The sequence below is a fragment of the Haemaphysalis longicornis genome, unplaced genomic scaffold (genome assembly GCF_048455015.1).
Source record: "Haemaphysalis longicornis isolate Haplotype H1 unplaced genomic scaffold, Haemaphysalis longicornis Haplotype H1 scaffold_6, whole genome shotgun sequence".
NCBI classification, from domain to species: Eukaryota; Metazoa; Arthropoda; class Arachnida; order Ixodida; family Ixodidae; genus Haemaphysalis; species Haemaphysalis longicornis.
In genome coordinates this window covers 147687097-147714400 of record NW_027526407.1, presented here as the reverse complement: position 1 = coordinate 147714400, position 27304 = coordinate 147687097, and the positions used below count along the sequence as shown (strand labels likewise).

Genomic DNA, 27304 nt, shown 5'->3' with positions numbered 1-27304 from the left:
ACCACGTCTTAAATCTCCCAAATACGAGCAAAGCAAATCACTCGACAGTATTCGCTGGCAGCTTCTGTTAGGGTACCAAATTATTGGGACTTTATTCGTCTTCTGGCGTGGTCGAGTGGTTGGGCGCTTGGGTGCTGGCGTTTTGTTTTGAAAGTCCACGGTTCGAATCTTGGCCACACCTGTTTTTTTTCTTTTGTTTTGCAATGAAGGTTTCATCGCCTTTTTTTTCATGGCAAACAAAGAGGGCTAGAGTACCTTCTGTTTAACCTACAAGTGACGTTCGACGGGTAACCTCAGTATCAAGGCAGTCCCGAAATTTGCTTTGCTCAGACTTAGAATTCATAAAGCTGCAGTCGCTACATAACATCACGGTTAAATCAAGTAGCAAATGAAGTTGTGCTAAGTGCATCTTCCTTCATCTTCCTTTCTTATTTAAGTGCATCTTCCTTCATCTTCCTTTCTTATTTTGTTCAGATTTGACGGTAATGAAATGAGATACATTTCGCAGCATGTCAACATTTGCCCGAAAATATTTTTTTTGTTACGGCTAGGGTCTTGATAACTGCAGTTCAACAATCGACAATAACAGTTTAAAAGGCTTCAACATAATGGCGTGGTTAATACAAACGTGTCCAGCAGCGCACGCCGACGCGGCGGCTGGCGCGTGATTTCACTGGTCTCGTGCGGTTACTTGCGCTCTCCTGCGTGTCTGCGCGTTGCTGCCGTTCGACGCCGACGCTCGTGCGACGCGCGGTTTTGTGTCCATGTGGTTAGGGCTCTAACCTTTTCGCACCTATATGTTCCGGAAAGCAAACACTTTCATGAAAGTGAAGACAAAAATTTGTTTTGGTCTTTTGTGGTCGCGTTGCTTCGCGGCGGTGGATGGTTTCGCTCCGAGCGCGAGCATGACGTACGCGCTGGGAAGCTGACGCACGAAGTAAACCTTTGCATACCTGTTCTCGCTTGTCACTCTCCGCACTCTCTTGCGCGCCTGCAGACTTCGTCCTCCATCCCGTTCCGAGTTAAGCTAGCGCTGGGCGGGGTGCCCTAAGTGCGCGCGCAGGCGGACGCTTTTCCACGTACATGTGGTTACTGTTTACGTTCCTGAAAGCGAACACTCTCGATCATTACAGTGAAGTCGAAAATGTTTTTTTTTTTTGGTCTTGGGTGGTCTTTTGGATTCCGTACCCAAGCGCAGAACGTTTGCTCCCAATCGGTCGAAAGCACACGCATACGTCGGTCACTCGTGTGCTGTTAACATAAGCGAGCGTACGTGTTGATCCGTTTTTATAATTGTGTCATTGCCGTCAAATCTGAACAAAATAATATAGGATAATGAACGAAGACGCACTTAGCGCCACTTTACTTGCGACTTGATTTAACCTTGATGTTACATACCAACTGCAGCTTCATGAATTCAAAGTGTGAGCAAAGCAAATTTTGGGGCTGCCTTGATACAAAGGTTACCGTCGAATGTCACTTGTAGGTTAAACGGCAAGGTACAGCCGGTAAAACGCTTGTCTATAACAGCGATTTCAACTTCAACCAGCTACATCCTAAAACCCCCGAAACATACTCGTTCCAAACATGTCGGAGGCAAAGCGAAGGGCTAAGACTTCAGAATTGCGCAGTAGTTTTATTCAAATCCCGCTCCGGCGGGCAGGATAGGGCTGATAGTACGAACGCTGTGTTATAGACAAGCCGTTTACCGGCTGTACTCCCCGATGAAAGCCAAGCAAGCCACAAATGAATAAGTGCTTTCGAACAGAAATAGTTTGCAATTTGTCTCAAGGCAGCCGGTAACCGCAAGTTAAAAAGAAATTTATTCTCTGCTGCTGAAAGGAATGACCCCAAAGCACGAGAAGGACGTGAAACGTGATCACTGCTGGCCGCTTTCCGCGGTTTTTTTTGCGCTGCATCACGTTGATACCACGCGAGCGTAGACATCGGCGTTGCTAGCGCATCAGCTCACGTCGCCACGGGAGAAAACGCCGAAAGTGCGCTGCATGTGGTTGGGCCTTTACGTTCTACCGCATGTGCGTCAGCTCCCCAGTACCGAAGTGCCATCGTCGCGCACGGAGCGAAACCATCGGCTGCCGCCCAAAACGATAAAAAAAAGAAAGAAAAAGAAAGCCACGTCGCATGAAGTCGCGCACGAAGAGGAAGTGACGTCACGCCATGACGTCGCGGTTTGGGTGGGGAGGGGGCGGGGGCGTGGTCGGCGTGGTCCTTTACGGGATATGCTTTGGGAATACGCCCAGCCGTGGCCGACGCTGCTGCTGCGTTCGGGACGCCGCCCCTGAGAATTCCAGGTAACGGCTGGCAGAATGTCTTGTTTCACTCTTTGTACAGCCACTTGCGTGAATTGAAGTGATCTCGCATGGGCAGTTGTAATTGTCATTTTAAGCTTTGCTTTCCAACCACCTTCACAGCGTGAATTGTAGCCAATTTCTTTTTTTAAATGCAGAGCATTTGAGTAACTCACGATGTCACCCGCGTTGACGTCCGTAGTCGTAGTCCGCACCCCTCCCCCTACACTATATAAAAGAAAATACTATCCGGCGCCAGGTTTCGATCCCTCGACCCTGCGGGCGGAACGCAATGTACATGGTGCTCTACCCACTGCGCCACAAAGCCGACACAGAATGGGACGCTACCAACGCGCCTTATATCGTTGACTCATTCAAATTACTGCTGACGAGCGCTCTCTCGTCAGCAGTTGCCACAAGTGCAACAACATTAACGTAACGCAAACTACTTAACGTCGTGCGCCCCCGGAAATGCTCTGCATTTGATCGTGCCCCTCGCGAGGGGGATGTTTCACACTTGATCGCACTTCCACTGCTCTCTGCGCATGCGCCCCGTCGCTATAGCAACGGAGGCGCTTCGTCTGCTTCCAGGACGCCGCGGCGCCAAATTGAAACGGGTGGTGAGCGGTGAAGCCGCACGCCGCTCGTCGAAACCCGCCGTCTTTATTCATTATTGCGGACATTTTTCGCGCATACTTACTACTACCGTTTTTTGGTTGTCTCGTTTCCCTGGTGACCCTGTTGGTGGCGGGACAAGGTCTGTCGGCGGCTAAGCTACTCACGGAGCGCGGCGCCGAAGTGACCGTTCTCGAGGCACGAGAGAGGGTTGGAGGACGAACTTTCACCATCAAGGTAACAGTACCCACTTAGTGGGTTGGCTAAGGCTAAAGAAATAACAGTCTAACTTGCAAGCATAGGCAGTTACGGCGTCAACTTTGTTTTAAGGACGACTGTCTTTCTTGGGCTCCTTAAACGCAGACATTTTGGGCGGTCTGTTTGGCTGTCTCTCTATCTGTCTGTGATTCGATTCGGACAGCCGGCCAGTGAAGTAAAAGCTGCACAATAGATTCATATACCCACAGCCCAATCTGAACGTTAAGTCTGGTGGCAATCTTCATACTTGTCAACACTGGCTAACAAGAACTACACATTACGCAAATATGAGGCAGATAATCAATAGACAGGTGATATTTGCGGTGTTCTGTTATAAAGCAATTCAGTTTTGCGATTGAAAATGAAATACTACATCCACTTCAGAAAAGAGATTCAATCCGTCCCCTGCTGTCGCGAGCGCCACTACAGCTTCTGGCGGAATTTTAAGAAACTAAACAGAAACAGCGACGGAAGGTTCCACTAGATAGGTTGCACGTTCCGCTTGGAACGCACTTGGAGGAGGGCAACGTGGTTGTATAAACGTTGAATTAGGACGGCTCGACCCATGTGCGTGTCCACCGTACGGCAGCGCTGGCATCGGGCACCCCCGCCTGGAGCAGTGGAACGCAGTAAATTAAAATTTAGTTGAGCAAACCTCTAGCGTGTTTAACTTGGGAGGAGAGCGACGGGGGCGGAACAGCATAGGAGATATTTACTTGGCAAAAAGCCATTTACTTGGCAAATTTTGATAAACGACTGCCGTCTTTCGTCGACATTTGCAATGAAAGAAGCGGGTACGCGGCCAATTTTGTCATTTAAGGCTGCAAGACGTACTCCCGAAGAACCGTGAGAAGTTACACATTACTGGAAATCGTAAAAAAAACAAAAGCCTAAAGTGCTCCTTCCAGTTAAACTAGAAAATAGCATGCCCGCACTCCAACAGTACAAACTAAGAACGAGTTTTTATTATTCCGAACAATGATGGAAGATGCTATTCAATGAGAGGAACCATGGAATAATTTTCTGGTTTTTTTTTCCGGAGTAGGGTTATTGCATGGGAAAGAAATATTAGGATGCAGCTGTGTTTTACTTCACTTAAACGGGGAACTAGCATAGGAAATTCCGAACAGCAAGAATAAATTTTTGCCAGATTACAGCGCAGTCTAGGACATCTTTTTAGTGCGGTAAATTCTCTACTATTTAAGCGTTTTGCCATACAAAAAGGTGTTTTCTTTTTCCTACTGAAGTACCTCAAAGCTTAGATACCGTGAAGACGTCCTTGGGCGTACCTATCAGAGATAGTGCCGCAAAACTAGGCGTCGCTCTTCATATCTGATGTTCACGGCATTGTCTGCAAAGCATTCATCATGTCCGGGGTACTTCCATCATCACGTTTTCCACGCGAGAGGAGGATGTAAGACATGGAAATTTATGGTAGTCATAAATGTATTCATGATTTTTAATAGCTAGGCAACGCCGACGAGGCCAATCGCCTACGTTTGTGAAATCGACAATTCGTTTTTCAAAAAGCGGAGGACGGGCTCCGTTAGGTTCATCTTAAGCGCAGAAAAATACACAGACACAAGGAAAAATACACGGACACGGATACACGGAAAAATACACGGAAGACAAGAACAAGCGCTACTTCCAGCTGAATTTTATTGAACTACGGTGAAATATATAGCAGCGAAAATTCAAGAGATACAGCAAAGGTTACGATTATACACAGATTAAAATAACGAACTCGCTTGCCACTGTCCCACACGTGTCTGTCATTACCGCGACCAGTTCTTTTTTAAGAACGCTGCCTCTTTATCGGACAAGGCTACTGATGTCGTGCTGACACACTTGAAATCGCCTAGTAGCATTTCACCTGCCTCTTCTATCTCACTATCTTTACTATCTATACTATCTCTACTATCGCCCAGTTGCAGTTCAGCTGCCTCTACCATCTCTACTATTGCACGGTATCGCACATCGGCTAAAGAAAATAGGGCAGAAGGCTGGCGTTCGCGTTGTAATGTCCTCACCAATAAAGCTCGAGAGGCTCTGCAGAGATACATGTACTGTACAAAAAGAACATACTGGCTTGAAACGTTGTACACCAAAACAAGTACGTGAAATGCGATAGAGGGGTTGTGTACCGTGTTCCGTTAGCCTGCGGAAAGGTATATGTAGGGAATGCGGCACGGTACGTCAACTCCGGGTTACGTGAGCATCAAAATAATGTACACAAAAGAAGGATGGGAACCTGTATACTCACTGTGGTGAATGCCCCAAGTGTGAGCCATACTTAAAACTCTGTGGTATTGTTTCACGACTCTGATCAGCGCAGACGTGAGATAGTAGAGGCAGCTGAAATGCGACTAGGCGATTTCTAGTGTGTCAGCGCGACACCAGTAGCCTTGACCGATAAGCAGGCAGCGTTGCAAAAAAAGAACTGGTCGTGGTAATGACTGGCACGTGTGGGACAGCGGCAAGTGATTCCGTTATTCCAATCTCTGTATAATCGTAACCTTTTCTGTATCTCTTGTATTTTTGCTTCTATATATTTCACCCTGATTCAATACAATTCAGTTGGAAGTGGCGGTTGTCCTTGCCTTCGGTGTCCGTGTATTTTTCAGCGCTTAAGATGAACGTTTTTTGATACCAACTAGCCCGAACGCAAGGCCTCCGTTACTTTGTCTCATGGTCAAAAGAGCTGCTTGCGATTAGTTAACCTCAAAACAAACCCAATACCTTCACCGTGATTGAAATCAGCCAGTCTTTGAATACTATATCTTATTACTATTAACGGAATCCGGCAACGCCACTCTTCGTTGTCACACTTGGGATTTTAGGTTAGAGATCCGTTTGGTTTCTGTTACGTACGCGATTACGTAGCTATTCATAGGTGCGCTGTATTCTGTTGGTAGTCATCCCTTAATTGTGGCATGACCTTTAAAATAAAATTATCTTCAGTAATGGGCCCCGTCTGACCTTGTGTACCAATACGCTTCGCAGTGGAGGCACGTAAAGATGCAACTTTGTGGATGGATGAAGCACTAATATAAGCAGATAGAATGATTTTTTTGTAGTTTGTTTGCTTATTTACTTAAATATATGCTCAACGAGAGAGGCAAACGAGAGGGGAATGCTTACAAAAAGTACAAAGCAAAACGAAGGCTAAATATTATAAAGATAATGAGATAAACACTATCTCTCTAGTGCTGCGCTAGAAAATTGGGGGTTGGCAATGAGAGCTGCTGGTCCGGGGAGATATTTCAATTACATTTCTGTGACTGCCATAAAAGTGAGAGCGCCAGCACCTGTTCTTACTTAAGAAGTTTTCACTTTATGATCAATCACGTCACAATATGAAAGAAAATTTACATTTTTGTAGGGAGCACTTCACTGCTGGCGTTACAACTTGGGTATGCTGTTTATCAAAGTTACGTTCCCGAAAGAAATTGTCGGCGTGATAACAGAAAAGAGAATTGTAGTATGTTTAAACCACCCATTAGTTCAGCACCACGATAATTTGATAAACATTAACAGTTAGCGGCATAAGCACCGCCTGGTTAAAGCCACCAGAGATTATGTCGCACAAACAATTAACTTTTGCACAAGTTAGTTTTAGCTCGGTTGCATTCCAAATAAAAAGTCGAATCAATAAAACTACAAGTGCGGTTTGCTGGCTTTTTATATAAATGTAACCATCTTTTTCATTGACATGGCGTGCATGCTTTTTCTGCCATCCGGATCCCTCATGTAGAACGCTGCTGTCGACTGGGTGGACCAAGGTGCCTCGTACGTGGGACCGACCCAGAACCACATCCTTCGCCTGGCACATGAGGTCGGAGTGAAGACGTACAAGATCTTCGACGGCCTCAAGTCAATCAACTTCTCTGGGGTACGCTCAGCCTCACTGCGCGACTACTGAAAAAATAGTGCTATAAGTCGTTGCGAGTGGAAGCTGTTACAAGAGGAGGATAGAGATAGTAAACCATTTATTCCATTGCTAGATGCCAGATTAGCTGGAATGGGGAGCATGAGGAATGGTTCTCTTCATATTAGGCCATTATGTCCGTAGGACGTTTTCTGGTTATGAAGGCACACAGCCTAAATAACGTTTGAAGTAAGCCCGGTTGGTTCATAAAGAGTTAGCGCAAAATAACGCACGAGCACTAACCTCAAAATGTGTGTAATGCGGCTGCTGTTAGTTCATATTGACATTCCTCACCCCTCGTGTTGTGTACTCTTGGTTTTAAGTCATGGTTTTTTGTGCCCTTTTGTAGTATCAGATAGGGTTTTGACAGGACGTAAGGTATTTCAAGAGGAAGAGAGGTAGCTCTGACATGTTCGGAAATTTCGGAGGGTGGCAGTATCATTAAGAATGCAGGATTGAATCGATATGCACCGGAGTACAGGTAGGTTCGGCGTAACGGCGTTGGTTCATACAGTGAAAAAACCGAGGCAACAAGACAGGGAACAGAAGCTTGGAACAATAATTTGGTGCTAGACGCGATGGGAGAGTAGAGCGATTTTTTAGTTGTGTCTTTCTTTGGTTGTGTCACTGAGCAACCGCAGCGGGTCGGTTGCAAGCGTTTGTCCCCTTACACATCTTTAGGGAAGGTCGTATCCATACGAAGGCTCGTGGGTGAACTTCGGCTTGCAGAACCCATTGGTTTGGTTCGACATCAACTACGTCATGCACAAGATGGACCACATGATGAAAGAGGTGAGTAGACTCCACTTCCCGCGGTAATTGAATGAATTCGGAAGCTAGGTCAAACAAACGAACACAAGTGCATTTTGCCGAATTGTATTTTATTGCTCGTTTAGGTTCAGGATGAAGTGTGATTGCCGTGAAACTACACATGCAGAATGTACTTACACGAATCTCCGTTGAACGTATTGCCTGTAATGTGTTGAAATATCAATAAAAATTACTTCAAGAAGGTATAGCAAATGCACAATGAATCTTGATTTTACATTATTGTATTTACGAACGTACTGACAAGGACGCTGCCCAAAGATGTTCGAGATAAAAAGAGAGTGGAAGAAACGGGACAGAATCGTTTCTCATTTGACTGTCGGATACAATTCAGTGAAAGGACTCTAAAGTGTAATAGCAAGTCAGCCTATATCTGTAGACTACTGTGTATGGCGAACACAATTATTCCACAATGGTTCCTTGCATACGATTATCAAAGGGACGCACTGTCTCTACGGGCGCGTTACAGGCGGATCAGTTGCTTTCAATCAGCTTCCTTGAGAGCGCCGCTTTATGAGGCAGGCGGGAGCGCCGTCACGTGGTATTTTTCATACTTCGCGGGGTTTCTTAATCAGTGATAATAAATAATACGCAATTAGTTCGTCGCTAAAATACCGCAGCTATATGCCTCTCGTGGGTACGTACAAGTGCCTCACTGATGCTTTAATGATTAGGCGAGCACTTCTTCAGTAAGATAATTAATTACAATTATTTTTTTAGGTCTCAGTAACCAAAAAATTACTGTCCGCTTCTCCACAGTACTGCAAACGTTACGCAATAGGTTTCCTTTTGGCAACGCCTTTGCTCTCTTTTAAAATATTGATAGCTGGGAAACCTTTATATATAAGCGACAGCTACAAAAACAGATAACATAACAGCAATTGACTAGAAACTAGAGGGCCAGCATCTTATTTGGTCATCTGCCCATGCATGTGTATCTCCTGCGCTCATGTGGTTGGCCACTCCACTCCACTGGTGTCGCTAAGCCTCGCACACGAAGCGTGGGCCTGGTGGCCGAACTTGCCTGCATGCCACCACAACGAGATGGCGTTAATATACCTTTCCTGATCGGTGCGACAAAAGTGACAGCCTACGAGGCTAGGCTGCCACGAAGATGGTGACGATGGAGGGAAATTGGGCTTGGCGCTATCTGATGTCTTTGTGGCATTTTGAAACGTCACGAAATGAAATGGAAGGAAAACAAACAATTTAAACATCAGCAATAATTGTTTATTTCTTAGGAACCAAGACATCGTTGGCAGTAAAAAAAATCCGAAACTGCTGCAAAAAGCGTGATCTTTCTTGCAGTGGAAAAGTTATTCAGGCATTAGTCAGGCTTTATTGTCCTTACCGAACTTTAAAAATATGGCTGCAAGCATTGCGGTGGTCATTTTGCTGTGATTTGCATAACCTCGTTGTGCTGGTAGAATACCTTAAGTGAGGCGAGCTAATTTAAGTTGTATTAAAACTGCGAGTGACACTTGATTCGAGAGGTTCTATACCACAGTAATTACATCCATTCCCTGCATACGTTATCCTCAAATTGAATTCAAATTATCAAAACCAAAATTCATAAACATTTATCATTCTACTCCGACCTAATAAAATATCACCAGTACATGAAATCCCGCAAAAACATAGTCGTAGCAGCCAACTGCTCGATGAATCTAATGACGATCCCGCTTCTTAGGCGACCTATGCACTAAAAATTCTCTCTACCCGTTCGTTGATCTGTCACTCAATCCGAAAACTGACCCGGGCAAAAAACAGACAAAAGAATGTTCGAACACGAAGTATAAATAGGCAAGACCGTAGCGAACTACTAAACATTCTACTATGTTTCGTTTAGTTTATTGCATCTTTATAGACCCGAAGACATTACACAATGTGGGGGGGGGGTGTTGCAACAAATACTTTGTGGAAGTCTACAAAGCAATGTGAACAAATTTCTAAATACGCATATGGCAGTTTGGTGATGGATGACAACAAAAGTGAACAAACAGACAAACGAAAAAAAATTGTTTGGACTGGGAATTAGAGTTTGAAGAGCACAAACAACTTGGCAAAAAAATTTATACATTCAGTACGCTGGTAGCATATATATTTACATCCACGGGTTATTATCAAAGTCGGATTCCAGTTTTACACTAAATGATATGCGGTCAGGTGTGGCAACAATGGTGTCGGGGAGGTGATTCGAAAGTGTGATTGCATGGGGGAAAAGGGAGTCGTTCATTGCGGATGTACGGCCGTTGATTGGGCAATGGGGTTAAAATGGGTAATGTGAGAATAAGTTCCGTTTGGGAGCTTGAAAAGATCGTGTCTTGCCTGCGGGCGGAAAAAGAAAGTGTGCAGGAGGCATAGGCGTGACGCGAGAGATGGCAGTTGGATTTAGTGTTTTAAGGCGGTGACGCTGATTTCTCTGGAGAACTGTGAGGTTATAAAGGAAGCTGCGCGGTTTTGGACTGATTCTAGTTCGTTAGCGAGATATGCCTGGGATGGATTCCAAGTGGACTATGTGTCTCGTACATGTATTCTCGTTATTATTATTGTTATCCACGTCATTAGTACTAGCGTTCTAGTTCATTCGTACTACACAGATATTGGCGCTTAAGTACCAAATAAGTAGTAACACGTTCTAACCGAGACAAAAGGAGGGGAGACAAAAGCAATCTCTGAAGCAAAATATGGCGATTGGATCTGTACCAACCCAGCTTAAACAAACGTTCGGATAAGATAACCGATAATACGATCCAAGATAATCCGATAACCAAACGTAACAAACTTAACAAACCTTCTTTGCCTTATGAAATGGTCGGAAAAGTGAGAAGAGGACAAAATAAAGGTGGCAGGAGGAGCATAATTACATTGTTTCGAAGTCATTTGCACCGACACAGGAACGCCACGCATTTTTTTGCAAAAAAATGTGGTTCTTGTCTCTTCCGTAGGAACCGGCAAAAAACGAAAGTGAAATGTGCCTTCCCACGAGCAGTTGAACGTTTAATATGCATCGCTATAAACTTGCACATCGTTATTTATATTTCGTCGGTATGGCACCATTATACGCATCAACGTTAGACACTGGATTGCACGCGCCAGAACATTGCGTAAATCCGACAGAAACCACAGGCGCTCGAAAACCGTCCGTGTGAACAAAACCAAGCGGGTTGTCAGCGAATCGTTTGGTGAACACATGGTCCGCTGCAGCAAAGGGAGCAGCGAACTGTGTCACGAGCGCGACATCTGCAAGTCGGCTTCTCCGCAGCAAAGGCTACGCATCCCCCGTACACGTAAGCGCTGCATCAAGGCGCCCACTGTCGGCGCTCATAAGCATCATGATTCACTACTTCGCTTCGCCTCTCCTAGACAGCAGTACCATCTGAAAGGAAAGATATAAGCGCATTTGTCGTCTTAATCACGCGTCTGTTCATAGCGCAGTTGGGACTTTAAAGAAAGACCTGCCCGTTTCACCAGATGGTATACGGTTTCTGTCTGTACAAAGTGATAGCAGTGTGCCGTACGATCTTATCATGGCCCTAGGCCTGCATGCCATTTGGAGGTCGAGGATGGCCGTACGCCACGCTGATCCTGAAGCGCTCACTGTGAGCAAGTACTTTGCACAAAGTATAACCATGCTGTACGAGATCCACAAGCTACAAGACCCTGACCACGAATGGCTGCCAGTTTTGGAAGAACTGTGTGCTTTTGATGTTTATTTTAAGTTTTTCCGTCAGCCAAAGCATGGCAGACGGTTTTTAATCTACCCTTGACTTGATGTGTGTTTTGAAAAACGGTAATAAAAAAACAAATAGCGCAGTCGGGAGCGCGTTTCGTACTTCCCGTTGCGGCGAAAGAGCTTCTGGCTCGAATCCCGGTGCAGCCACGTATATTGAAGTTTTTGTGGCGATGTCATTTCCGTGACGGATATGTCGTCATGATTTCTTGGCGGACGCCGGCGTAAAGCACTTTCGTGCTAGCATACACACATTTTGTGTCTGCAAAGCTCAAAAAGAATTCGCTGCGTATCTGATCACCTCTCTGCGAATGTCGTGCAGACACAATAGTCTACCTTCCTTTGTGCACGTCAATGCCTCTCTTCTCACCCGCGCCCCCCTGTCACGATCGCCTGCTATCGTTTCTTCTCTCCGACGATAAGCGCGGACGAAAGTTGCTGAAGCCAATTCCGTCTTCACGAGTTGTACGGCTGGTGCGACATCAACTGAGCTATTTTGTTGAACTTTTTACTCTGCCACGTGATTCTGGCTCTTCGGTTCTCTCTTTGTATGTTTATGTCAAAGTATGGTTTTCGACATCGGAATTATCAAGCGAACATACATTTTTAATTAAAAGAGCACTGAAAATTGTATTTGAGGGTAGATGTTTTGCCTCGATATACCAAGTGTTTTCATTTTGCTTATGCTGACAAGAATAAACTTAATTTTCAGAATTATGTGTTTACAAAGATTTTGCCTACATAAACTTGTTGTTCAAGCATTCCTTCCGATTTTGGCAGAAAGGCTGAATCGAGGGACAGGCAGACTGACATACAGAGAGACCAATATTTTCGGTTTAGGTAGCCGAAGAAAGACTATCGTCTTTAAAAGCTGGCTTTGCTGTCAAGGGTATCCTGCCTAGGAGGACGAAACCTACCACGCAAAATATCACGCCTGATGTACGACCAGCAGCTTCAGGATTCTAAGCATTCGGTCTAACTGTCCCTGGTATAGCTTCTCAAGAAAAGCTTATGAGTGGTCATCAGTGGATGCTCAAGTGGCATCAAATGCATATTCACTGTGTACAGCACACCCACAGGTCAAGAGGTGAATTCGTCGAACGCGTGCGTGATAGAACAGAAGACTACAATAAAAGGTGTGAACAAGGTGTCTGTGATTTCGCTTGGTGTACATGCGCAGGTTCCACCTGTTGATCCTTGGAACTGTCCTCGGGCCGCACAGTGGGACGACATGACTTTGCAAAGCTTCTTTGAAAAGGAGTGCTGGACAAAGTGAGTTGGCGAGCCGACGAAGCTGACCCGACCGGGGTAGTAACGCTTTCTCACGCATGGTTTTCTTTCGGGCAATCCACCCCTGTGCAACTGTTTTGAATTGTGGCACTTGCGAAATAAGTTTAGCTTGAGTTCGAAGATGGAACAAAATTTACTTAATTGAGAAGTATTTTACAAAACATTATTGATAGAGGGCGAAGACTAAGTGCGTTCATGACCATACAAATACCATCAGGCTATGGCTAGCAGAATGTATATTGGCGTGTTCCGATTGTTAGGCACAGAACCTGCTCATATTATTTGTATGGCAAAATGGACCACAAACCGGCTCACAAAACAGTGCATAACTCAATGCCGGCAAAACAGTTGAGTTCCGTCAGGCCTGCTGGGCAAAGAAAAAAACTACCAAATGAACAATAGGATCAATTACAGTGCAATAGGTAGCCCTTTCATTCATCACTTTAGCAATGCGTTAATGTTACACCAAGGAGAAACGTTATTATCGCAGTCATTTGGAGGTGGTGAAAAGTCGCCGCGCGTTTTATATCAAAACACCAAAACGTAGTTGGTGGATAAGTGGCTGGTCATTCGTGGCCGAGCAATGCCCGCACGTGGGTGACCTACGGCCGATGATGGCGTCGCGTGAAAAACTGGTGGGTGGGTCACGGATAAATAAACTGTGCCCCACAAATTGCCAGTGGTCGTAACGTGCCTGGTAGGATCATACACAAGGTCCTAGATAATATCGCATCGCAGTGGAAGTAGGAAAGAGAATACGAGGGTGAGGACTTGCTGAAGGTGAGGGGCACGTAGAATGCGTGTGGGCGCAGGTGAGCGTATCGCGGGGAGAATATGCGAGGTTAGGGGAGTGAGGAGATGCGGAAGGAATGAGGGAGAGTTGGAGAAAGTGGGATGAATGAGGGTTGTCGAGGAAGACGGGGGAAGAGCAGAGCGAAGGGAAGCGAAAGAAAGTTGAAAGAGAAGACCGATGAAGGAGTGGGGAAGGGAGACGGCATTGACAGGTGCGGGCGGATCCGGAACGGAAGGTAATAAGGGGTGTCAATAGCAGGCGAAGCAGAAAGGTTGTTTTATTTCAACGTCAGCCGAAGCGAAACGGGAAGATACGCGGTCATTTTAAAGCAAAGCTACGTACATCTAGTGGTTTTAGCAGAGGACGCGCAAGTTAAGCTTTTCCCCAGAGACACAACACCGGCGACACACCACTCGAAGCGCATCGGGTGATTCGGCGGGCCCTCTGTCGGCGCTGCGCACAAGGTCCCATTTTAAGTCGCTCTGCTCACATCGCGGCAGCTCCCGTCGCGGCGGCGACGGGGCGGCCGCTCAGCTGATCGACAGCCGACCAAACCCGCAGACTCCCACGCATGCGTCGCTGGGGCGTCTCGGGCGATGTGACTCATCTTTTGCTGCATTCGCTGAGAATGAAAGCAAGGCAGGGCCTCCTACGGTGAACGTTGCACGGGACCCAACGGCTTTGAGCAGTGGTCGGCGATACAGCTACATCATTTGGGCAGATCTGACTGATTGCAAAGTTTTGGGCGCAGCGCTGTTAAAGGGATGAAGGGACGCAGAAGTGAATTTTTCAAGCTCCTGTTTTTGCTTGCACTGCGTAGACTGGCTCAAATTAGCACACTTTTCATCGTTTATCCGGTTGACAAGTCGGTAATTATTTTACAAAGTGCGAAAGAAGAAAAACTACAATGCGCGGTTGCGGCGGCCGCACCAACTAAAGGCAGTGACGACGGGAGGAGACGCACCGTGATTGGACGATGCCCAAGGTTAGCAACCAAACAAAATTCGGTTTCCGTTCTGTAAAACAACGTGCTTCACATCCGTCGGCATTGTTGGATGGGCATTCTCAATACGTCAGTAATCGTAGCTTCGCGCTTCTGCCATTTTGTTGGCTGTAAAATGCATAAGATTAGCCTCCCAGGACAGCTTGGCATCGTAGAAATCTCTAACCGAGGCCTACGCACTGGCTTAACGCCCTCCGCGTCCCCGCAGACGCTCAAATGCCATGCTCTGTTCTCCCATATTTGGAGCTTGCCGCACTCATGCCTGTAATGTAAAAAGCGTGTTCGCACCAGGCCAAGGGTCTGTTGACTCTGGCCTGTGCGAACTGCCTGCAAGCAGTCGGTGCTTATGGCAACAGCACGCCTATAGACGAGAACTCGCTAACGCGCCAGTGTCAGCCTGCGCGCCTTCTGTGAACTAGTTCGTAGAGCAATGAACGTTGCTGCCAAAAAAAGTGAACTCAGCACAGAAAACATTGGCGGAAAACGACAAAGTAACTTATATAAAAAAAGAACGTACCCGCGCGGATTCCAACTCGTGACTTGCAAAATACTTGCAATGACATACCTAGCGCTCAAGACCAGTCGGCCACGGGCGAGCGCTGCCGACGTTGGAAATATAAGGTGTATAATGTATAACAACTTTACCCTTTTATTTAGTTTTAGCATTTCAAGCAGCTTAGGCGACTATTTGTCGTATTGAGGTCATGCAGTAAGCGTCCCCCAAGTTTCTACAACATTTCAGGTCTGGCAATAGCATTTCTTAGACAGAAAAGCGTTCGCAGATGCGTAGTCGTGCTGCTGACCGCTGTGCGTGTTCGCCCAGCGTAAGAAAGTGCTTCCCGTACCCTAGTTTTACGCTATACTGTAAAACTATCAGTTGATTTTATTTCTTTAGTACCTATATTGTCTTCGCTGGCTCTTCTCCTGCCTTCAAGAGGCCTTATACATCCTACTGGCGTACCAGTTAGCGAAGCTTCGCATGTGCGCTTGTGCAGCGCTTGTGTGACGCGCCCTTGACGTGGAGGTAGATACAGCGTACAAACTACCAAAAGTAAAGAAAGGCACATTCTTCCATTCACAAACGTGTCCTGGCTTCGTTTCAACTGAGCGAACGAATTGCGACGACCCGTCGGCAACCGGCAAACGAAACGCTGTGCCGACTGACTCAGTCAGAAGGCCGGGGAGCCGTGCAGTAGATTAGCCAATTGCCAGCTCATCCCCTCCCGACGTCACACGAAAACGCCACAGAAAATGGGCGAGGGTGCAGAGAGGAGGAGAGCATTTTCGAATTGATTTTTCTACTAAACAAATTCACGTAAATGCGCTCAGACTGGTCGAAACAGGGCCTAAGGACTCCGGACTACAATTCGCGCTCGTAATCCCGCAATGTTTACAAATCACTTCAGTGTCCCTTTAACGGACCCGGCAAGCCACGTTATGCGCTGCAAGGGGTGCGTTGCCTCTGCTGTGAAATGAAGGTCAACGTGCTGCCGATGCCAAAACCGCTGGAGGTGATAAAGCTTTGTTTGAAAGCAAACTTTGTTACGCGACCTAAATGCAATGGTGGCAAAGCTATTATGTGATATGTTTTACTGTATTACATGTAAGCTGGGGGACGTTTGCGGCCACAGAAAATAATAATTAAAGCAAATATTCAACTCCAAAAAACATATTGAATAACTATTTACCAATATCCTCATTAATTAATTCTCGCATGACAGTCGGAGTTGTCTGGCGGGGACTCACAATGGAGCTGCGATGTTGGTTGTATACCACTCAAACGAAAAGCCCAATCTCACTGGGAATAGGGTTAGTCCCCTTTTGATCCGCGAGTCAACAGCATCTGGTTCAGCTCTGGTACAAATTATGATCTGCGTACATGTTCGCCGGGCTTTATCTACCCTATTTTCTTGCAACATTCTTTTCTTGGAGACTGTTACCGAGTTTTGTGTGTGAATACAGTTTGATCTGAGTAGTGCCGGTTTCTGGTATTGCCTCGTCTCGAAAAATCCACTCATAGACGATGGCAGCAATGTACAGCATGCTTGCCGCAGTGTGTGTCTGAGTGACGTAGTGCCCTGGGGTTCATGCAGGGGCGGCCGTGACTACCTGTGGGCCCTGGCTCTGGCGCTGCTGTCTGAAGAGCCGAGGCAGGTGTCGCTGCTGTGGGCACTGTGGTACGCAAGGTGCTGTGGAGGGATACGAAGGATGAGCAGCAAGACCAATGGCGCGGAGGTACGCTTGAAGACGGTCGAATTTAAGCCGGGAATCATTTGAAGTAAACACTCGACAGCAACACAATGATGAGGAGCGAAGCGAACTATGGGATTAAAATAGCGAAGCTACCCCCAGACGTATAAGGTGTACCGCAGTGCAAGCCTCCAAATTGATTTTGACAAATTTTATTGAAAAGTCAATATCACGCAAAACCTTCGTACGCATTGCAACAATGCGCACCTTTGGATTTAATTTCGATAAAAATTTGTGCAACTCACATTGGGCTTGTAGATAGGTTTAGAAAGGCTTGAGAAATTGCAGCTTAAACCGGAGAAAAACGTATAACGAAAACTCGCATTGCTTTACATAGTGTTAACGCGTTTTTCTCCGCTCTGAGACGATGGAGTCAAGCCTGCCAAGCGTGTCTCGATCAGAATTCCTGAGTGGTGTTTGCTGGTGGGTCGATTTAATTTATATTTCTAACCAATGAAGCAATAGGAGTAAGCAAAGTAGAAATTATATGATCCCTCTCGAACAGATGACAAGGCACATGACCGGTTGGGATAGCCTCAGAGATGTCAAACAAACTTTATATTTGTATTGTGAACAATGTTCAACACCCAAGCTTCTGTTTGCCGTACGCCGCAGTAGTATAGTCTCTGTTCAGGTATAGTACAAGCTTAACACACTTTGATACGTGCTACTATACCTTTCGGTCACACTGCACACCGCGTTTCCTAACTACGGATCGAATCTGGCTGCGTTAATTAAAACTTTCATTTCATACGCAGAGATTTGTGTCTTACACGAATGGTCACCACAGTTGAAGATAAATTACACTAAAAAGGGACTTTTTGAAAGGAACTTCTTGGTAGGATAAATAGCAGATGCCTGTTAACTTTGCTAAATCAGTCGTCATGAGAATTGCTCTAAACAACCCCTCTTTTGTACGAGTGTTCTGCATCAAGACGTTCAAAAAGTAACGTCTTCTTGTGGTCAGAAGCAGATGCCTGTTAACGTTGCTGAAACAGTCTCCACGAGAATTACCCTTAAACAACGATTCTTTGGTTCCAGTGCTCTACATCAAGACTTTCTAAAAGTAACTTCTGGGTGGGACAATGGCCCATGCCCGTTAACTTTGGTCAAACAGTCTTCAAAATAATTACTATTAAAAAACCTCTTTTGTTCAAATAATCTACTGTAGCAATGGTAACGCCTATGCGCCTCGACGCGTCCATGTGTCCCCACTCATTGTGCGTATTGTTTTGTTCCACTCTGTCGGCGGGAGCGAAAGGAATGGACGCCACCGGCGCCAGGTATTAGGCGTCCGCGATTTGGGTGCGCTCGCTTCCCTCATGTAGTGCGGCACACTCGTCTTCAATTTTCGAGCGCAGCGCGCGGCACGTGCACTTTTCTCTTCGATTTACCGACGGTGCAAAGAGTGCAGGATAAGGTCACGGCTCTTTCTGCCCTTCCACGGGCTGAGGTGCGGAAGGAGATGACAAAAGTACAGGACGCGTTATGCAGTGGCGGCACCTGCACTGAAGTGGCTGAACTAATACTGAATTCATGCAGAAACTGCAGGCCAAATAGAACAGACCTATTGCTCCCTGAGCATGCATTGTGGTAATGCCATTCTTACCTCCTGACCGTCAGTACGACCGAAGGGTGGAGATAAAGGCGCTCGAATAGTTAGCGCAGAGCTTTTCAGTGCGAACCGGTTGAAGGGGACTGCCCGCCACCCGAAGGCGCTGACTTCAACGAGTGTGTCTAGAGCTGCGACTGCACGCTGCCACACGAAGACTCTCTCCCGTGGCGGTTTCTGGGAGCCAGAACTCCACGCACCTTTTCAGCCAACCGTGCGGTGGTTTGGTACCTTTTTGTACTTCGGACCCACATAAGGGATCATGCCATATTGCCCTCTTTGTGCGCTGCGTTCTTTTTAATTGTAACGCAATGGGAACTCTATCTTGGATTGGTTCTTCATCAATAATTGTGTATACGTGTGAATATACTTTTCTTCCTCATCTATCTCCTTCGTCTTGTCATCGTGTGCCTCACACCTTATTCACGACGGCACAGCCAACATCATTGACGAACGGAACTTTATTTCTACCAAAAGGACAATTCTGTCAAAAGTAACGAAATACAAATACCTGGGTCTCTGGATTACAAAAAATCAATCCCGGTTAAAACACATATATTATATAATAACAACTTCACCCGCATACTTTTCTTCATAAAACATATTCATCTACTCGCTGACAATGCCAGCCTCCATCCTGCATTGGAGTATACTGTGGTCATATCAAAACCAATACGGAAGAGTAATAAGCAAACACTTGATTTTGTTAGAAAAAAGGTTGTTAGTTTCGCGTATAACCCATCCGGGCCTGCATCGGATACTCTTGAAAAGCAAACTGCCAGCTATTCTGGACCGAAATCAAATGTTGCGGTTGGAATTTCCAAGACGGCCACTATGTGGTCGACACATTACATATTTTTCAAATTTTGCCTGGTTACGCGAAAGACAGACACGCTGCGACTATACGCCACGGCAGCAACCAACTAATCGTTTCAGACATGTCCTTTTTTATGGAAATAATTTACTGTAATAAATTAAATACGAAATGTTCCTACATGACCATTACCGGCTTTGAAGATTCTTTGCACTATTATATGTTATAATGGTTTGTAGTTTCCTTTTGTTTGTTTATTATCTGTTTTTGATAATTCACTCTATTGGTAATAACTATATACGTTTGTGCTTTGTTTCCTTTAGATTGTTGTTTGCCACTTTCCAACGATATTCCCTCATTTATAACACCCCAACCAAGTTTTTGAAAAGATCGCATTAGCTATAGATAGTTAAACAAATGAATAAATCTGGTGTAATTCCTAGTGGCGCGTGCGATTGATTTACGGCTCAAAACCAATGATGCGCATAAAAACCGTAATGAGAAAAAACTTTTATTTCTTTTTTGTAGCACGTTCTTCGCGTATCGACGTTGAAAATTATTCTCTGGCAAGCCCGTTTCTGTGTTTCTCACCAGAGTCCCAAGGACATTTCCGCACATTTGTAACTTAATTATTAGCGACATGTTTGTTCCTTTGTCATGATACAAGCATGACGCGTGCGAGACACGCTCTTCGTTCTTGGTGTTTTGTAACTCACGCAGGAAAGAAAATTCGAGAATGGCGCCATGACCGTTTGCCAGAGGCTGCTAAAGCTGCTTGAGGGTAAGTGAACGGATGTACCTCCAGTTGCCAATAAGCGATGTACTTGGGTGCCCCATCAATCTCTTTAGCTGTCCAGCTATTTCTCTTATGCGCTTTTTTACTGTTTCTGTGAATTTTAATCTTTTCTAGAACCATATTGAATATGGAGCTACATATTTTCTTTCAAGCAATTCACAAATATTTTGTAATATTTTTGCACAAAGAAAAGATGTCAACAAAACTTTTTTTTACGCATGTCGCGGGCTGCCATTTGTCCAAGTTTGGTCAAGATGCATAGCCACTATTTAAATTACAAATAAATTATCGTAATATCAGTTTCTGAGGGTGGAAATTGTGGAACACACAAGCGTTGACTTAGTAGCCCGATGTTTTATTTCGTGAAGCTGTAATATCTGAATCTTGCATCTGGTATTACAATTATGTTCCATGTTGCTACTAGGCACATTTTGAACTTTTAGCTCTTCATTTGGATTTTTTGTCAGTCAGCTTTGCTGGCATGATATTTCGCAGTTGGCTCTTTCTGTCCCCTTTCAAGGTTATATATAAAGAATCAGACTGTTAGCCCACTAGCAATTATGCAAATGCCTTGCGCCTAAAAATAATGAAAATATTGGATTGGCGTTGTCAATGAACTTTTCTGGGCGAAGTCCTTTAGGGTCTCGTGATGTCGGCGACTGCTGTTGTTGTCGTCTAATGTAGTCAGGGCACTACAACACCGGAACACTCGTTTTCTATCCCCTCACGCTAGAACGTAACACGTACTAACGGAAAATTGTAGAACGGATAAAACCGGTTGAAACTACACTAATATGATATCAAGATTCTTGTAGACGTGTTCGAGCAGGGCGGGGTCGACGAACAGCCGCGCAGTAGGTCATCGCCTGTGGCTCGCCGGGTGCCTCGGATGGCATAGAGGTGCTCAAAGCGTGTTGAACCTCTTCGTGGATGACGTCAGTCAGGGAAGCCACTTGCGGTAGCGGCGTCGTCGGAAAAAGCTTCCGAAGCTCCTCCCTGACCACTGCTCGGATGGTCTCGCGCAGTGTGTCGGAGCTTGTAGCCCCGGCACCGATCGTCTCGGAAACCAGCGCGTTGACCGGGCGATGGTACTGCCTCGTTCGAACTTCCAGAGTCTTCTCCATCGCGGCCGCCTCACACGCGAATTCGGCTACCGTCTTGGGAGGATTGCGGACAAGGCAAGCAAAAAGCTCCTGCTTTACGCCTCACGTGAGACACCTTAGTTTCTTTTCTTCTGTCATCTCCGGATCCGCACGTCGAAACAACCTCTTCATCTTCTCAACAAAGATCACTACCCCTTCGTTGGGGTGTTGCGTGCACGTTTCTAGCAAAAGTTCGGCTCGTTCCTTTGGCACGGCGGTGGCGAACGTTTTAAGGAATTGACTGCAACACAGATTGTAGGCGGGCCAGTTTGTGTTTATGTGATCTTGCTTTCGTCTCGTTCCTGCGCTGTTTGTGAGTCAGTTCTAAGGAACTCGCTCTTGAAGAGAGTCCACTCATTTAAAGAGCGTTTATGGTTCTCGAACCAAGTTCGAGCTGCATCCTCCAAATAGAAAAAGACATGCCGAAACGTTTCTTCGTCATCCCACCTGTTAAACATCCTAACATGCTCCACTTTCTCCAACCAGTCCTCGGGATCTTCCGTGGGTGATCCTTGAAATGATGGTGGTTCCCGGTGTTGCTGCAGAACTACAGGATGGCTCGATGCGTTAGTCATCGTGGATGCGTTGTTCATGGAAACGGTGGTGAATTCTTCCACCTTCAATATATCTTGGCAGTAGTCCAAACTCCGGCTGTAGGCTTACTGTCGGCGGCTGGAACGATTTGGGCTTGCTTGACGACTTGAAGAGGGTTGAGGGTGCATGTACCCCGCACCTCCACCAGATGTCGCGTTGCCGAAGACGACGCAGTTGTCTTCAAGAAAAACAAGTTTATTGGGAGAACTTGTGCTCCTCTAACAACTCAAATAATACACGGGCGGCGAAGCAGCAGCCAGCAAAGTGACATACGCAAGCGAGCGTCGGAGATCGAATGCGCGGCGTCTGTTTTGCAGGCTTTTATTTTAGGGCGCAAGTGTTTCTGGAACCCTCGATTCACACACAGAGCATTGTAGATCACAGACGATTATTCTGGGCTAGCTATGTTAGGGCGATACAGTCTGTTTATCTGAATGTGATAGCCCGTGCGGCATAAACGTAAAGAATGGAAGACGTGCCTCGTTTGGAACGCACATAACACAGCCGGGCGTAGCCCGGCAGTAAAAACAAACAATAAATAAACAAACCCATACATGATTCGCGGCAATATACTGGCTTATAAAGCGTTCTCGAATAAATCACGGCGGGTATCTTGTATTCTAGAGGTCGTAGAGGTTATGCTAATTGACAGGATTTAGTAGAATTCCCCAAAGTGAATTAGGTTTCTGCAACGAAAAATTTGACTTTCACCTCAATGCAGCCGTGCAGCTAGATAGGAAAGCTGTACAGCCATATTTTACAGCTGTACAACTGTACAACTCTTGCTACAATGTTTTGGTGCACTTGTAAAACACTTTCTTGAAGGGTTCAGCACTCGCACATGTCAATCATTTTTTCTTGCATTGGGCACTCCAAGTGCTTGCCAATTAAGCTTATGTTATGTGTGATCGAACTTTTTTGTTGGCTAAAATCATTAAGCAGACTAGCAAGTTTAGAAGTCGCTCTACGGGGCAAGTTTTATTATGTACTACAGTCAGAGAGGTCGATTGGAGTCACTTATGCGGCTTACGATGTGGGCGTAATGCCTCATGATCGTACTTTTTCTCTTGCGTATGTTTTTTTTTTATTTAGCATTCTCACTTTCTTACGTACAGCAAACTAAAGGAATAGGAACAAAAGTTGCCAAACTGCACCCGTCTGGGTTCCTGACTCCATGCATTCTGCATAACAGGGAAACAGAAAAGAGCTCAACTACAATATAAACACAGAGAACGTAGACACGATTTGTATAGGCACTAGAGATTAGATATAATAAAACATATTCTGTAAAAAACCGCGGTTACATTGCAAAACAAAATCGGAAGCAGACAGCATCGCACAGAAAATACAAACGACGTCAATGATTTCTTGAAACAAATAGGAGATGGGCACTGCTCACTTATGTCCATTAAGTCCTTCAAGAGCGTAGGATAACATTGAAAGCCGTAATTTGGTTCGGATCTTTGGCGTTTTGTAATTACGAGCTCTAAATACAAAAAAAAATGATTTCTGGTTAGATATGCATGTCCTTTTTCACTTTCCTTTTTGTGTGAATATATGTATATCGCAAGCTTGCGCTTGTGAAGCTGGAAAATATCGATCATACCATAATTGGTGCAAAAAATCTGCAACACTATCCGTATATCTTAAGTTTTCTAATGCTTTAATAGATCTTTTTTGTAGTTGAAAGAGTGCGCGCAAATTGGAATCAGTTGTTGCGTCTTAAATTAGTAGGCAATTCTGCAAATTAGGCTGAATCATGCCTGAATATATACTAGTTCTAAACCTTGCAGAAATTTGGTTCCTTACCTTCCACAATGCGCCTATTATGAGTGACAATTTTATCTTCATCTGATCGATATGTTCATTCCAGGATAAATATTGTTAAAAAACACGCCTAAAGCTTTAATAGTGTTAGTGGATTGTATTATGGCATTGCGGAAGCAAATTTCAAAATTTTCTGACCGGATTGTATTTTGGGCTCTGAACAGAACGTACATTGTTGTGTTGATATTTAGCTGCAATTCATTTGCGCACAGACAGTCAGGGAGTTCTCCTAGCCAACAATTCACGTCTCTTTGTGGTTTCATTAGGTCACTTCCAGAAAAGAAAAAAATTTGCGTCTGCGTTCAAAACTATTTCTTGCGTGTAAAGAATATTGGGAATATTTTTAATACAAAAGACGAAAAGGAGAGGAACGAGCATCGATCGTTGGCGTACTCCCACTAATATCGCACCAAAATCGGACGACGTGGCACCTAGCAATACAAACTGCTTACGATCTGTCAAATAGCTTTTGATTAGTTTTTGTGCAACTCCTCTAATGCCACACGGACCTATCTTGTCCAATAAGATGTCGTGTTTCGCGGAGTCGAACGCCTTCCTGATATCAAGGGAAAGTCCAACCGTACACAGTTTATCCTCAATGTTTTCTTTCAGCTTTTCCTTAACTCCTAATAACGTAAACTCAGTCGACTTTTTCTTTTGGAAACCAAATTGTTGAGACACTCTCACTTGCAAACTTTCTAAGTATTCATTTATTCCTGCCAAAATTACTCGTTCTATAATTTTGAAAAAAACGTTAAGAATCCAAATTGGACGGTAGTTATTTAAATCATCTTTTTGACCACCTTTGCGAAGAACCGTCACACGAGAGATGGAAACAACCCGTCGCGAAGTATCGCAATTACATACATGACTAAATGGTGTTGCAATTGGTCCAGCCTTGATTTTGGTCCAGCCTTGATTTTGTCAGGGCCTTCTGCGCTATTATTATTCAAGGAACCGATATTTTTTTGAGCTTCTAAATCGTCCGACGGACTTAAAAAGATGCTGCCTTGAACATGGGAGTTAATGTATGTTACGGAATCACGTTTTTTTGTCGTTTCCAAACTAGCAGATTCCACCAACCGCCGTTGTTAGGTCAGTGATTAGGCCTGACGTTTGACAGCCCTACTATCAAACATAGCAACCTTCTATCTAACATCAAGTCCATACTACAAGCTGTGGTACCCTTTGACGGTGTCAGACCTCAAAGCAAAACGTTAGACCCAACGTCAGTAAAAACCCTCGTCTCCACGTCCTACTACGTCGAAAGCACTTTGGGTGCTCCTTTGGCAACAGTGACTCCGTTGTCGAGGCTTTGTCTTGTATCAAAGAAATCCCGACATGCAGGAAAGAAGTGATCTCGTTTAGAAAGTGTGTGCAGTACCACAACGAGACAAGTTATACAGAAACCGCACACTCTACACTCTGCCAAAGGATGTAGCGAGTATCTGATAGCCAGTAAAAGGCTCACATCTGGTGTCTCTTTAGAAGCAATAAGGTGAGGCCACCAACATATCTACGAGCATCAGCCGCCGTCATGCTCAGAATTATGCAGGGTGAGACCGTTTGGTTGTTTCTAGCCCCGAGCTGTTTGAAACTGCATTCGAATCTGATGACTCGTGATGTGCTTATGTGGCCAACGGTCCTTTTCAGGCAAGGTAAAGTTCAACACCCAAGTGTGCGACCTTAAGCAGGACGAAAAAGGAGTCGTCATTGGTGCCCGTGATGGCCAGGAGTTTGAGGCAAGTGCTTGAACATATTCGACCCACTGGGTCTGTAAAATGTGGTTGTGTGCGATAGCCTGTCGAAAGCTCGGCTTTTTTGTTTACGTGTGACGAACCCATGTGCGTTTCAAAGATTTTTTCTTATTTTTTCAAATATACTCAGGAAAGTTTCTTTATATTCATTATATTCAGGAAAGTATATCCAGGAAAACTACAAAGGGTGTATTAAGAAAACTTTGAATAGATATTTCATTTTGTTCCAAAAATGTTCTACATTAGGCAGAGTGCCAAGAGCACTTCTTTAGGAGAGTATTACTTTGTCGCCTTGTTCTCCAAAAAGCCAAACAATGTGGCATGTACTTAAGGGGACACGCACTGGATATTTGCGCGCTACGCCGCACGCTGAGCGAGTGTACCCAATTCCCAGTCAGATCGAACTTCGCAATGGCGAAGAATTATCTGCAACTCGTTACTGAGGATCGGAGCTATAGATTGCCGGTAGGCATGAGAAGGAGCATTTTTCTCATACTACGGAGTTGTTAATTCTTCACTCAACGAGGGTTCGCCAACGGTCGCAGTCACGGGTGTCTGTAACACTAGAACTCACAGGCGCCCATACTAAACACCGCGTAAATGGCATCACGAGAAATAGTTGGCGGATGGTAATAAAATTTCATCTTTGAAAACAGGCCCTAAAACACAAAAACACAGTTTCGTGTAAAAATAAAGGACAATTTGGGGGACAGCAACTTTAGTAGGGAAGGCTACAGAACGCCAGTTCTGTCCGACAATTAATAAGAAACTAAGTTGCTGCTGGGCAACTGTTTTTTTTTCGAATGGTTGAATAGCACATTCCCAAAGCTTCCGGCAGTCTATGGCAAGAACTAAGTTCGGACGCTGTTTAGAGCGAGGTTGGTGGTATGCTTGCAAAGGTCCGAACGTTAAATGCGACAAAGAAAACAGAAATACACTGTTTCAGGTCCCCAGCAGGGTATAGGAGCCTACCCTTCAAGAAATTAGGAAATATGTAAAGTACTGGTAAATTAAAAGGACACGTACAGCTCCGAATATACCCGCCTCTTACTTCGCAATGTATCTCTTCACACTGTCATCGGTAAATGTGCAACAACATCGCTTTACTTTGATTACCCTTCCTGTATTCCTCAGCGCCGTCTCCGACATTCACGAATTTGTTGTAAATAAGCACCAGACCATTTGCTCAAAGTTCAGCAGTAACAAGCATAGGACGGGATCGATGTGAAGCGACGGTACAAATAGTATGCATTCCGTTCCCAATTCGTCCATCACAAATACTTTTCGTAATATATCTTTGCGAGGACGAACGAAACGCACTGCTTTCGCGAAGCCTGGGATGCTATTTTAATTTCCGCTTGCTAGTTATCACTACCCTGGCCGCTCCTATGACTTCACATACGTGGCCAACATGCTGTCTAGTCGACCGCAACATGTTTTGCATTTTGTCAATGTTGCATCGGCGGGCTACCAAAGCGCGGTCGCCGCGGTTCAACAGATGCCGTGATTTGCTTCAGCGGCATCTGTTGATTGGTTGCGGTTGGTGGCGTTTCCTCGGGCACTGAGAAACTGTACCAAGCGCTTCTCTCACCTCGGCTAAGTTTGGTGGTCAGAGGGACGGTACCCGGTCTTGTTTGAATTTGTACCAAGAGTAATAGAGTTAGCTTAAAATGACAATGTAAACATCTTGCCCCTTCTCGTGAATACATAACCAAAGAGGTCCCTTCGTTACGTGACGCAACTGAGATGCCCTCA

At 45.2% G+C, this 27304-nt stretch overlaps 1 protein-coding gene across 1 annotated transcript in view; it reads left to right on the top strand.

The window, feature by feature from the left end:
• LOC144143294 (amine oxidase [flavin-containing] B-like) overlaps positions 1-27304 on the top strand; it is a 104859-nt gene that overhangs the window by 43851 nt on the left and 33704 nt on the right. The window contains exons 2-9 of the mRNA XM_077675067.1: positions 2204-2312; positions 3067-3161; positions 6937-7074; positions 7792-7902; positions 12852-12943; positions 16851-16992; positions 20154-20214; positions 25446-25534. Coding sequence (XP_077531193.1) covers positions 2204-2312; positions 3067-3161; positions 6937-7074; positions 7792-7902; positions 12852-12943; positions 16851-16992; positions 20154-20214; positions 25446-25534 — 837 coding nt within the window. The remainder of the gene's footprint in view (positions 1-2203; positions 2313-3066; positions 3162-6936; positions 7075-7791; positions 7903-12851; positions 12944-16850; positions 16993-20153; positions 20215-25445; positions 25535-27304) is intronic.